The sequence below is a fragment of the Portunus trituberculatus genome, chromosome 25 (assembly GCF_017591435.1).
Source record: "Portunus trituberculatus isolate SZX2019 chromosome 25, ASM1759143v1, whole genome shotgun sequence".
NCBI lineage: Eukaryota > Metazoa > Arthropoda > Malacostraca > Decapoda > Portunidae > Portunus > Portunus trituberculatus.
Window position 1 is genome coordinate 2117501 of NC_059279.1, and position 13497 is coordinate 2130997.

Here is a 13497-nt window from a genome sequence, read left to right on the forward strand (position 1 = left end):
ACAGTGATGGGGAGACAGCAAAGCGTTTCAGAATATGGGCCTATGTGAGGTGACAAAAGGCAGATGACAAGGTGACAAGGACAGGTGACCAGGTGATTAGGTAAGGTGACAAGGCAGAGAACAAGGTAGCTAATTGAGCCATCGAGGTATGAAGTGACAAGGTGAAGATGACTAGGTGACGTGATACAGTGAATACGTGACGTGACAAACTGACGTGACGCAGCGACTAGGCGACGTGACAAGGTAATTACGGATAACCCTTTTGGCCCTCCTCTATGGAAAGGCCTTTTTTTCTACCTTTTTGTTGCCCTTGACTAGAAGCCCTTACATAAGACTAAACAAATACATACATAAATAAATATAAAAACGGATAGACAAATAAATGAATAAATAAAAAAGGCGACTAGGTGAGAAAAGAAAGGTAATTTTAAGACGAGGTGAGATGAAGTAACAAAAAATACATTTAATAGTGAAAAAAAAGCAAAATCAAATAATGGCAGATTGGTGAATTGACAAAGGAAAAACTGAAAGGTAAAAGCAAATCAAGTGACAAAAATGAGAGAGCGAGAGAGAGAGAGAGAGAGAGAGAGAGAGAGAGAGAGAGAGAGAGAGAGAGAGAGAGAGAGAGAGAGAGAGAGAGAGAGAGAGAGAGAGAGAGAGAGAGAGCTCGGTGATATGATGTAACAAGACAAAAAGATGAGAGAAAGACAGGTGAGGAAAACGCAATGAGAGGAAGACAGGTGAGGAAACAGCAATTAGAGGAAGACAGGTGAGGAAACAGTAACAAAATAGATGAACGAATTACACAACACAATTATACGATGCTCTTCTGTTCCACGCCCTACACAGACAAATCTACTGTCACGAAAAGAGTAGACAAATTCAGAGTAGAGATTTATGAAGTTGGTACAGTAATAGTGCTGTTAAGAGGAGTAAATGACTGTAATTATCTACTTTTCTTACATTATATCAAGTACCAGAGATTAATTACAGTCATTCGTTATCTTAATTTCCTTCTCTACCCACAAAAAAAAATAAAATAAAAGAAATAAGAGAGATTACGTTTTGTAGTGTTGACAGAGAGAGAGAGAGAGAGAGAGAGAGAGAGAGAGAGAGAGAGAGAGAGAGAGAGAGAGAGAGAGAGAGAGAGAGAGAGAGAGAGAGAGTGTGTGTGTGTGTGTGTGTGTGTGTGTGTGTGTGTGTGTGTGTGTGTGTGTGTGTGTGTGTGTGTGTGTGTGTGTGTGTGTGTGTGTGTGTGTATATTTAAGGTGTTTGTTTACTGCCTTGCTACTGAGAACAAAATGGTTTCCGTAAGTTTTGGGTAATATTCTTTTCCTCATTGGCAAACGTTTCTATTTACTGACTTAAACGTTTCTATTTTACTGACACTTGTATTTAGACAGTTTTTTTTTTTTTTTACTTACTTATTTTCTTATTTTCTTTACCTTGGCAAGTGTCACCTCTACAAAAAAAAAAAGAGAGAAAAAATGTTAGAGCATACAGAAAAGTCAGTTTAGATTAAGTTATATACAAAGAAACATCAAAACTTATAGAGATTAACCCTTTCAGTACTGGGACACATTTTTACCTTGAGATTTGTGTACATTAGCAAAGGGCTATGGAGGTCAGAAGATTAATGGCCACAGTCTTCACTATTTTAATCCCCACATGAGTTTCTGAAGCTGTATAAAATCACCAAACAGTCACCAGAATGAATATGGAAACGCGTCATGGTACTGAAGGCGTTAAAAGGAAAGGGATTATACAAAAAAAGTTTAGAGTTTATAGATAATTAAAGGTGCGAAGGTTTGAATGTTACTTATTATAATATGAAAGCATGTGTGTATGTATGTCTGTATGTACCGTGTGTCTGTGTGTCTGGCGGCAAAGGGGAAGTGAGACAGAATTCATGAGTTTTAACTAAAGTTCTGGTTTAAATTTTTACCGGGAATTCTATGTACGAAAAGGCTTATTGCAGTGTGTGTGTGTGTGTGTGTGTGTGTGTGTGTGTGTGTGTGTGTGTGTGTGTGTGTGTGTGTGTACATGCAGGTGAAGAAGGGAGGTGATAGAAGGCCCAAGAGGTTAGAGGTCACGCACACAAATTTTTACGCACACACACACACACACAACACACACACACACGTGTATACCTGAAGGATACAAATATTGGCTGCTGCAGCGAGTAATTTTACCTGTGTGTGTGTGTGTGTGTGTGTGTGTGTGTGTGTGTGTGTGTGTGTGTGTGTGTGTGTGTGTGTGTGTGTGTGTGTGTGTGGTGCGTGTACAAGATTAGATAGAATTTTGAAAGGTATTCTCTCTCTCTCTCTCACACACACACACACACACACACACACACACACACACCGGCAATTCACACCAGCATGTACAGTGTACATGAACACCGCACTCACCACACACGCCATTAACCACAAGCCGCGACACGCACACACGCACGCCAACACGCACCCCCTCCAAGTACACGCACACACACACACACACAGACACGTACACACATACGTACACGGCCACGCACACAACCTCATGTAATCACCCGTGCGTGTAAGAAAGTTGGTCCTGGGTAGCTGAGTATCGATCCTCCTCCTCCTCCTCCTCCTCCTCCTCCTCCTCCTCTTCTCATTTTTTATATTTTTTTTCTCAATTTTTTCTTTTTCCTTCTACTCCTTTTCTTCTTACTTTTCTTCTTCTTCTTCTACTTTTTTCGTGTGTTTTTCTGTCTTTTTTCCTTATTCCTTCTCCTTTTCTTCCTTTTATTCTCATTTTATCCTATTCCTCCTCCCCCTTCTTTATTCTCATTTTTTTCTATTCATCTTCCTCCTCCTTTTATTCAATTTTTTTCCCTATTCCCCCTCCTCTTCCTTTTATTCTATTTTTTTCTTATTCCTCTTTCTCTTCTTTCTTTTCTTCTAGCATTTTGTCTTCCTCCTCCTCTTCATTTTTGTCTTTCTTTTGTATGTTTTTTTTCCTTTCATCCTTCCCATTCTCTTGCTAATCCTCTTTCTCTTCCTCCTCCTCTTTTCATCTTTTTTCCTGTTTTTTTTTCTTTATATCTCCTCTTCCTCCTCCTCCTCTTCTTTTTTTCCTTCATCCCATTTTCTTACTCCTCCTCCTCCTCCTCCTCCTCCCCTTCTCTTCTTCCTCTTATTCTTATTGCACTTATTTTTCTTATCCCTTTCTTTCGCTCTCCTCTTCCCCTCTCTCTATTATTGTCACCTCCTCCTCCTCCTCCTCCTCCTCCTCCTCCTCCTCCTCTTGTTTCTTTCATTTTCTTCTTCTTTTCCTTCTTCCTCTTATCTGTTGTGCCTCACCTGTCCAGCCTACCTGCCTTCATCTACCTTCCAATTAATCACCAGGTATTGTAGTGGAGAGGTAGATAGACAGGTACACACAGGTAAGGAGGGTTACCTGTTCTTTACCTGTAGGAAGGAGGGCCATATTTACCCCCCCCCTCTCTCTCTCTCTCTCTCTCTCTGGATTACTTCCCCTCTTCACTTTTTTTTCTTTCTTAATTTTTTCTCCTACTTCCGGTAACTTCTATAATTGCAGTTTAGAGAGAGAGAGAGAGAGAGAGAGAGAGAGAGAGAGAGAGAGAGAGAGAGAGAGAGAGAGAGAGAGAGAGAGAGAGAGAGAGAGAGAGAGAGAGAGAGAGAGCTCCCTTACCACCCACATACACACACCTAGACACACACACACACACACACACACACACACACACACACACACACACACACACACACACTATCTCTCTTTAGAGTCATATAATTCCTCTCAATGACCTTCACAACCTTGACCTTATCCTTGTCTTGCACCCACAAAGAGGGGAGAGAGGGGGGAAAGGGGAGAGAGGGAGAGGGGAGGGAAGATAAAGGAGGGGAAGAGGTAGAAGGGAATGGGAGGAGGAGGGAGAGGACGAGGACGAGGAGGAGGAGGAGGAGGAGGAGGAGGAGGAGGAGAAATTGTGTCAGCAGTAGAAAAGGAAGGAGAAATGAGGGGAGGGGAGAGGAAGTGAGGGGAAGCAACGAGGAACAGATATGAAGTATGTGTGAGGGGAAGAGGAAGGGGAAGAGTGCTTTAAGGGAGAAGTGAGGGGAAGGGAGGGGAGGGGAGAGGGATGGGTAGAGGAGGAGGGGTAAGAGATGAGGGGAACAGGTCAGTGAGGGGTGTGAGAAAATTAATTAGAGATAAGTGTGACTCTCTCTCTCTCTCTCTCTGTCTGTCTAAAAAAATGGAAGGTGTAAATGATTAATCAGAGAGAGAGAGAGAGAGAGAGAGAGAGAGAGAGAGAGAGAGAGAGAGAGAGAGAGAGAGCAAGCAGGCCCAAGTGTATTATTAGTGCGTCATTTGGGCATTTCACTCCACAGAAAATGGAGGTCTCGCTGCAAATCATGGGGCACTATGTTATTTCTGTCATCAGGCGGCACGCGAGGCCACCACCACCGCTGCCTTGCTAATAGCGCTCTGGGGAAGGTAACAATGCTGAGAGCTCCCACGTTCCTCCCACCCTAACATTTCTTACTTAACCAGCCGGAGAATAAAAGTTTCTGAATCTCCCTTTTTTCTATATATATTTTTTTCTAATTTTCTTTCTTTTTTTTTTCTCGGGGGAAAGGTAACAATGCTGAGAGCTCCCACGTCCCTCCCACCCTAACATCTCTTACTTAACCTGCCGGGGAATAAAAGTTTCTGTATCTCTTTTCTTTATATATTTTTCTCATTTCTTAATTTTTTTCTAAGACGTGACTAAAAAAGGCTGGTTCCTCTTTTGTTTCCTCCTCATTTGGGTTAATTAATTATCGTCTATGTTATGTGTTTGTGATTTGCTGCGTGTTTGGTCTGGTCTCTCTCTCTCTCTCTCTCTCTCTGCTTCCTTTCTTGATTTAGTGAGCAGTGAGAGAGAGAGAGAGAGAGAGAGAGAGAGAGAGAGAGAGAGAGAGAGAGAGAGAGAGAGAGAGAGAGAGAGAGAGAGAATAAATGAATACATAATTGAAGGATAATTGATAGAGAAGAAAAAACACAAAGTACAAGAAATTAGAACCAGAGAGAGAGAGAGAGAGAGAGAGAGAGAGAGAGAGAGAGAGATGAGGATTTACCAGAGTTGTGTTGCGTCAGTCATTCTATCAACGTGTCCCCTTCCTACGCCTCCTCACAGTTAGGCCTACACGTGTCACCCTCACCTGTCCTATACTAACCATAAACTGCCTATAAAAGCCAAAACATAACACTCTTACCTTCCTCTTGACCTCCTATGACCTTTGACCTTTGACCTTTGCTTTCCCTCCTTCCCTTTTATAACTATTTTTTTATCCTCGTCTAATTCCTTCGTTTTTTTTTTTTTCTTATTTATCTCTTATTTCCTTTTTATTTCGTCTATGTCTGTGTCTCCGTTTTCCTTATCTTTCTTCTGTTCTTCTCTAATCCTTTCGTCATTGTTTTTTTTTCTTATTTTCTGTTTCCTTTCTTTCTTCTTCCCTTCCCTTTTTGTTATTTATCTCTTATTTCCTTTTTATTTCGTTTATATCTTTGTGTTTCCGTTTTCCTTATCTTTCTTCTCTAATAATCCTTTCATCATCGTGTTCTTTTTCTTATTCTGTTTCGTTTCCTTCTCTTCCCCTTCCCCTATCATCACCCCTTCCTCTCCTTCCATTCTTCTTATTCTTCCTTCTTCCTCTTCTCCTTTGGCCTAAATCCTCTTTATCTTTACTCTCTCATCTTTCCCTCTGTCCTTATTTCTTCCCTTTATTCTCTATTATCTTCTCTTGTTCCCTTCATCTTTTTCCTCCTTATTTCTCTCTTTTTTTTTTTCATCTTTGCCCTAAATTTTCTTTCATTTATTATGTCTCCCCTTGCTCTATCTCTCTTTCTCATACATATTGTTCCCTGTCTCTCTTCTCTCCCCTTTCCTATTTATCATTATCTCTCTCTCTTTTATCCATATTACCCTCTCTCTCTTTTCTCTCTCTTCTGTTATTTCCTTCTATCTTTTCTTCCATTCCCTCCTTTCTTTTAATCTTGAGCTATTGTTCCCTCTATTTCCCTTGTTTCCATTCCTCCTCTTTCCTTCGTACCTCCTTTTCCCCTTTTATTTTCCTTCCTCTCCCGTTCCCCTCTCATCATCTCCATTTTCCTATCTGTAACTTCTCTTTCTTTTTTATCTTTTTTTTCCTTCCTTTCCTTCCTTTTTTCCCCTCTCATCATCTCCCTTTTCTTATCTGCAACTTCTTTTTCTTTTTCCCTCCTTTTTCACTCCTTTCCCTCCTTTTCTCCTCTCATCTCCCTCCCCCTTCCCTCTCATCATCCCTTCTCTTCCTCTTCCCTCCTTTCCCCTCTTATCTTCTTTCTTTTTCTTTTTTTTCCTTCATTTCCAATTCTCTTTCATCCATATCTCCTCCCTTTTCTCTTTTTCCCATTCCCCTCTCATTAACCCTTCTCTTCCTCTTCCCTCCCTTCTTTTCAATCCATACCTCCTTCTCCCCTCTCATCTCCCTTCCCTCCCTCCTTTCCTTTTTCTCTCGCTCTCATCTCTCTTCTTTCTTTTTCCTTTCCTTTCCAATCCGTACCTCCTCCTCCCCCTCTCATCTCCCTCCCTCCTTCCTCTTCCCCTCGCTCTCCCCTCAGTCCGGACTTCGTGATTGGTCCGCTGAATGACCTCCGAGTGTTCTGATCGCCCCTCACGCCACTACAGCCCCGGGACACGCCAACATGACCCCTAAATGCCCCTCGTGCTCGTGGTGTGGGTGGGTGATAGGTGGAGCAATAGGGTGGGGATTGAGGTGAGCTGTTTTGTTTTGTTATATTTGATAGGGAGGGTCTAATGTCTGTCTTCTGGTCTTCTGAAATGTTTTGCTCTCTCATCACGACTATTTTCTATTTTCCAAGGCCACAGGGATGATTAGCGGGGTTTTCAAGTGTTTCTCAGGTTAACGATGTAGAAATCTTGTCACTCTGCCTCTACAACCGTAAAAAAAAGAAGAAAAAAAAAAACACCTTTAAAAACTCGTGTAAACTCAAGTAAAGCCTTTAGAAATAGTGGAGGTGAAGCGCAGAGGTGATTGGGAATATAAACCCTAGTATCGTATTGGTGATGGTTATAAAAGGCTGTTATCGTACCTTGGCACCCTCCCAGTTTGAATCTGTCCTTGCGGTGTGCACTTATTTTTCTTATCTCTTTTTTCGCTCTCCTCTTCCCCTCTCTTCTATTATTGTCACCTCCTCCTCCTGTTTCTTTCATTTTCTTCTTCTTTTCCTTCCTCCTCTTATCTGTTGTGCCTCACCTGTCCAGTCTACCTATCTTCATCTATCTTCCAATTAATCACCAGGTATTGTAGTGGAGAGGTAGATAGACAGGTACACACAGGTAAGGAGGGTTACCTGTTCTTTACCAGCAGGAAGGACCATATTTACCCCCCTCTCTCTCTCTCTCTCTCTCTGGATTATTTCCTCTCTTCCCCTCCCAATATTTGTTGCTTTTAACCCCTTCAGTACTGGATCGTGTTTTTATCATCAATTTTGAGTGTGATTAGACGATTTTATTTACATTCGGAAGGGTCTATGGAGGTCAGAAGATTAATGGACAGTCTTCACTTATTCTAATCAGCACAAGTTTCTGAAGCTGTATAAAAATTGACAAATAGTAAGTAGAATAAATATGAAAATGTTTCCCCGGTACTGAAGGGGTTACAAATGTATGCAGGAGATATTTGTCATCTTAATAAAAAATTGACTATTTAAGGATATTTGTCATTTTTGCTTGTCTGTCTGTCTCACGTTTACACAATGAAACTGAACGAGGATAAAATTATTACCGGAAAATGGAAACAAGAGTAAAACACACACACACACACACACACACACAAAAAAAAAAAAAAAAAAAGGGGGTGGGGGAAGATAGCCACAGTATTCACCCCACTCCCCACCATCGATACAAAAATTTCCCGTTTTCCTTTCATAGACAAAAAGAAAATGGAAATAAAGACAGAATGGGTGGGAAAATCTTCTTTGCAAGGTTAGTGCAGGTCATGGCAATAAATTCACGTCTTATACCGCACCATCAGATTGAGGGAAAGAAGAGAAGCTAAATGGAAGAAAGGGAGGAAGAAGGATGGAAGGATGAAAGGGAGGGAGGAAGGAAAGAAGGAAGGAAGGAAGGAAGGAAAGAAAGAAAGAAAGAAAGAAAGAAAGAAAGAAAGAAAGAAGGAAAGAAAGAAAGAAAGGATAGATGGAAGGGAGGGAGGAGGAGGAGGAAAGAAGAAAGGAAGGAAAGAAGTATGGAAGGATGGAAAGGGGAAGGCTGAAAAGAAGAAAAGAAGAAAGAAAGGAAAGAAGGAAGGTGGAACGATGGAGGGAGGGAGGGAGGGAGGGTGGGAGGGAGGAAGGAAGGAATAGAGTGGAAGGAAGGAAGGAAGAAAACAAGAAAAGTGTAAGAAGGAAGGGTGGAAGGAAGGACGACAAAGAAGGGAATATATGATGGGCGTGAGGGAGGAATACATGACGAAAGAGAAGAAAAAACAAAACAAAACAAAGGAAGAAAAGGAATCGCGGAGGATGAAGAGAGGATAAGAAAGAAAAAAGACTAAGAAATCTATATTTTGTTACGGTAGGGATGGGAAGAGGAGGGAAAGAGAGAGGGATAAGAAAGACAGGAAGAAGGAAGAATGAAGACAGAAGAGAGGTAAGGAAATGAGATTGTGGAGAGAAGAGAAAACGAAAAAAAAAAAAAAAAAAAATGGCAAGGAAGAGGAGAAAGAAGAGAAAAAGGATGAAAATGACAAGGAAGAGATAAGTAAATTGTTAGAGAGAGAGAGAGAGAGAGAGAGAGAGAGAGAGAGAGAGAGAGAGAGAGAGAGAGAGAGAGAGAGACCTATCAAGCCATCAGGTGACGCAACAGTGACGTGTACCAGTGACGTCACACCTGACCTCACCTCACACCTGAGAACAAAATCTGGCAACACTGAAAAGCCGAACCATGGAACAATATGATGAGAAATTCAATATGGCTGCCCTCTCTCTCTCTCTCTCTCTCTCTCTTCCATTTTACCATTTACTAATCTCCACCTTTTCATTTTTCTCTCTTCTTTCTCTCCATTGTCCCATTTTCTTCCTCCTCTTCCCTCTTCCTGTCTTTATTATCCCCTTCTCTTCCTACCTTTATCATAGCAAAAAAAAAAAAAAAATTTCTTATTTATTTTTTCCTCTCATCCTCTTTTCATATTCCTTGATTCCTTTCTTCCTTTCCCTCCTCCACTTTCGTCATCTCTCTCTCTCTCTCTCTCTGCAACAAAACCAAGCCACGCTCCAACATTCTCATCCTATTGATCCTAAAATTACTAAGGAGAAATGAGACTCAGATTGCTCCAAATAGCGGGACACGTCAAGAGAGGGAGCTTCTTCAGACTCAGAGACGGCCGCTATTCCCTCCCCCCAGATCGCCCTCCACTCCCAGCCACCCACCCGCCGCCGCAGGATTGACTGAATGCAGGGAACGGAAAGCGGGCAGCGGGGGTCTTCTTTTTCTTCTTCTTCTTGACCTTTTACGCTTTGTACCGCTTCGTAGGTCCTGTTCTCTCCAGTGTTCCAGGCTCACTCCTTCAGCAGCCTGCATAAGGAGAGAACGGAGAGCAACAAGAAGGAAGGAAGGAAGGAAGGAAGGAAGGAAGGAAGGAAGGAAAGAAAAAAAGGACGGGAGAAAGGAAGGAAGGAAGGAAGAAAGAAAGAAAGAAAGAAAGAAAGAAAGAAAGGAAGGAAGGACGGGAGAAAGGAAAGAGGAAAGGAAGGACGGGAGAAAGGAAAGGAGATAGGAAGGAAGGAGGAGAAGAAGGGAATATATGATAGGCGTGAGGGAAGAAGACATGATGAAAGGGAAAGAGAAAGAATGAGGAGTGGGAGTGGGAGGGGGAGGGGGAGTGGGAGCGGGATGGTCTTTTGAAGCGTTTCGTTCGGGATCTCATTACTAGTTTGAAAGGTCACGGACGTTATCAGTTGAGTTTTTTAAAGGGGATGTTTTCTTCTGTTGTTTTATCTTCTTTATTTTTTCTGTTGTTGATTTAGAATATTTGTTTTTAGTCTTTTTTTCTTTTTGGTGCAGAAATCCTGTTCACGTATCGCTAAAATAAAAAAAAAAAATAAATGAAATAAAACAAATAATTAAATAAAGTATGTCTTGTAAAACCACTAACAAACCCACATTTTTTTTTTTTTTACATCCTTCCTTCCTTACCAACAGTTCCTCAATTAAATGTTCATCTATAAGGCTTCACTCTATCATTCCTATTCATTTCACTTCTTTCTGACATTTTTTTTTACTATTTTTTACATCCTTCCTTCCTTACCAACAGTTCTTCAATTAAATGTTAATCTATAATGGTTCACTCTATCATTTCTATTCATTTCACTTCTTTCTGACATTTTTTTAACTATTTTCCATATCCTTCCTTCCTTCACTAAATGTTCCTCCCCTGTATAATGCTTCTATCTATTACCTTTACTTACTTCACTTCTTATCTCTCCTCCAGGGATGGCTTCCTCAACCAGAGCGAGTTCTCCGCGTTGTGTCGAGCGCTGTTCCGCAACGAGCGAGGCAAACCATACCCAGTGGAGACGTCCATGCTCAACACCATCTTCACCATCTTCGACACCAACAAGGCAAGTGGGCACCCAACACTAAGGCAAGTGGGCAACCAACACTAAGGCAAGAAGGCAACCAAAACTAGACAAGTGGGCAACCTAAACTATGGCAAGCATCTCTTAGCGTGTCTTTAAACTTAACTTTTTTTTTTTTTCACAAGACTTCCTTCCAGCGCCTTTCTTTCTCTCTTTCTCGTTAACTTTATCTAGTAATTTTTTTCTTTCTCTCACATAAGATAACTTTCTTCTTGTTTCTCCCTCGTGTCTAATTATTTTCTTTACTTTTTTCTTTCATTTCAATTTCCATATTCTCATCTGTAATTTCCTTCCCATTACGAGAAGCGAGGCATGTCTTTTTTTTTTATGTAACTTTTCACCTCACTTTACTTCTAACGCTTCCTAACTATTTTCTTTTCTTTTTAACCTACATTATTTAATTTGCTCCTTCCTGTAATTCCCTTCCCATTACGAGAAGTGAGGCACGAGTCTTTTTCTAATGTAACTTTTCACCTCACCTTTCTTCTAACGCTTCCTAACATTTTTTTTAACCTACATTATTTCACATCGATCTCCATATTCTAATTCATACAGATAACAAACTCGTGTCTTAAAAAAATCGGGAGTTATAACGTAAATTGTAAGTCAACCTATTTATATTCAAAAGCGCATTCGTAAGTGGTTGAAAGGTTCATCTGACTTGACGATAACTATAGATGCAACAAATTCATTCCCTTCACGTCACTTATATAAAAAAATAATAACTTATAGACGAATACGATAACGTTTATTTGGCTAACTCACTCCTTTAACGTCACTTATATGAAAAAAAAACTCATAAGTGATTAACGGGTCCATCTAACCTAACGATAACTGGATGCAACAAACTCACAAACTCACAAAAAAAAAAAAAAAAAAAAAAAAAAAATCATAAACGGTTAACGGGTCCATCTGACTTTACGATAACAATAGATGCAACAAACTCACTCCCTTCACGACACTTATAAAAAAAAAACTTATAAACGGTTAACGGGTCCTTCTAACTCTTCGATAACATTTATTTGGCAAACTCACTCACTCCTGTCACGCCACTTGCATTAAAACTCATGAGTGTATAGCATGTCCATCTAACTTTTAAGGTAATAACATTTACTTACTCGCAAACTCGTTCCCTTCACGCCACTTATCCTAAACTAACTTATAAATGGTTAACAAGACCACAGAACCTCTTCAATATTAGGACACATTTTTACCTTGAGATTTGTGTACGATTAGACCATTTAATTGACATTAGGAAGGGTCTATGGAGGTCAGAAGATTAATGACAACAGTCTTCACTTTTTTAAACACCCCACATGAGTTTCTGAAGCTGTATAAAATCACCAAATAGTAAGCAGAACGAATAAAGAAACACGTCATGGTACTGAAGGGGTTAACTTTATGATAACAACATTCACTGACTCACTCGACAAACTAACGTCCGTAATCACAAACTCTCTCATCATGACAATTTTCAAGGCCACAGAGACGAATAGTTGGGTTTTCAAGACAATTTCTCTTTATAATAAACCAGAAATTTTGCCAATCCACCACCAGAATCATAAAATATCCCCGAAAACACGGCTATCTTCAACTAGAGCCTTTGGAAGTTAGTGATGGTGAGAGAACAACGCGTTTCACCTTAAACCAAGACGCACCATCAGAGGAAACCCGTGTCGTGTGTAGCCGGGAACCTCGATTTCTAAAACTCGAGCGGTCAATCTTTATTTTCCCCATTTTTCCCCGTGTCCTGACTCCACCTCATGTCAGAATATCGTGCAGCCTTTGTCAGTTTTCTTCCTTTCCGCAATTTTGTCCGGGGTAACATTCCATCTTCGTCTTATTCCGTCCTTCCTTCTCGCGTCTTATTTCGTCCTTCCTTCCCGCGTCAAATTTCGTCCTTCCTTCCCGCGTCAAATTTCGTCCTTCCTTCTCGCGCCTTATTTCGTCCTTCTTCTCGCCCATCACGCGTGGTCATAATTTGTACCTATTCTTTTGTTTCCCTTGTTATTTTCTTCCTTTCTCTTCCTTGGTTCTCATCGTTTCTCGTTTCTCTTTCTCTCTTGTTTTCGTGATTTATCTTCTTATCCTTCTCCTCTTCTTCTTATTCCTTTCTATTCAATTCACTTTTGTTTTCTTTTCTCGTTAAATTCTTCTTTTCTGTCCTTCTCTTCTTCCTTCTATCCTTGTTGTATCTCTTATCCACCATTTTCTTCTCAGATAATCAAGTTTTTTTTTATCTATTTACTATTTTTTTGCATTTTGTCTCTCTCTCTCTCTCTCTCTCTCTCTCTCTCTCTCTCTCTCCCCTTTTTTCTTGTCTAATATACATCAGTCTTCTTTATCACGTCCATTTATCTTATCCTCCCCTTCACTTCTCTTCTCCTCCTCTCTCTCTCTATTTCTTCCTTCCTTCCTCCTTTGTTTTCTTTCTCTTCCTTTTGTTATTTTTCTTCCTCTTCCACTCTTAATATTGAGCTAATCTCTCTCTCTCTCTCTCTCTCTCTCTCTCTCTCTCTCTCTCTCTCTCTCTCTCTCTCTCTCTCTCTTGTTAATTTCTTTCTTATTCCTCTTCCTTCTCCTTATCTTATTTTTCTTTTCCTCTGCGTCTTCCTTCAGTTCTCCACTCTTACCTCCTCCTCTTAATATTCTTCCTCCCATTCCTTCACCTCTTCATTCCTTTCCTCCTGTTAATCCCTTCCTCCTCCTCGTCCTCCTCCACTTGTTAATTTCTTTCTCCTCCCTCCTCCTCCTCCTCACTTCATACATCATCTCTATTGCTTCTAAACACAGGTGAGGCAGCACAGGTGATGGGAGTGCCCA

At 40.7% G+C, this 13497-nt stretch overlaps 1 protein-coding gene across 3 annotated transcripts in view; it reads left to right on the forward strand.

Annotated features, from left to right (window-relative positions):
- Positions 1-13497, forward strand: part of LOC123508593 — a 55487-nt gene that overhangs the window by 29564 nt on the left and 12426 nt on the right. For all 3 annotated transcript variants that reach the window (XM_045262368.1, XM_045262370.1, XM_045262369.1), the window contains exon 3: positions 10527-10656. In XM_045262368.1, the coding sequence (XP_045118303.1) occupies positions 10527-10656 (130 nt within the window). The remainder of the gene's footprint in view (positions 1-10526; positions 10657-13497) is intronic.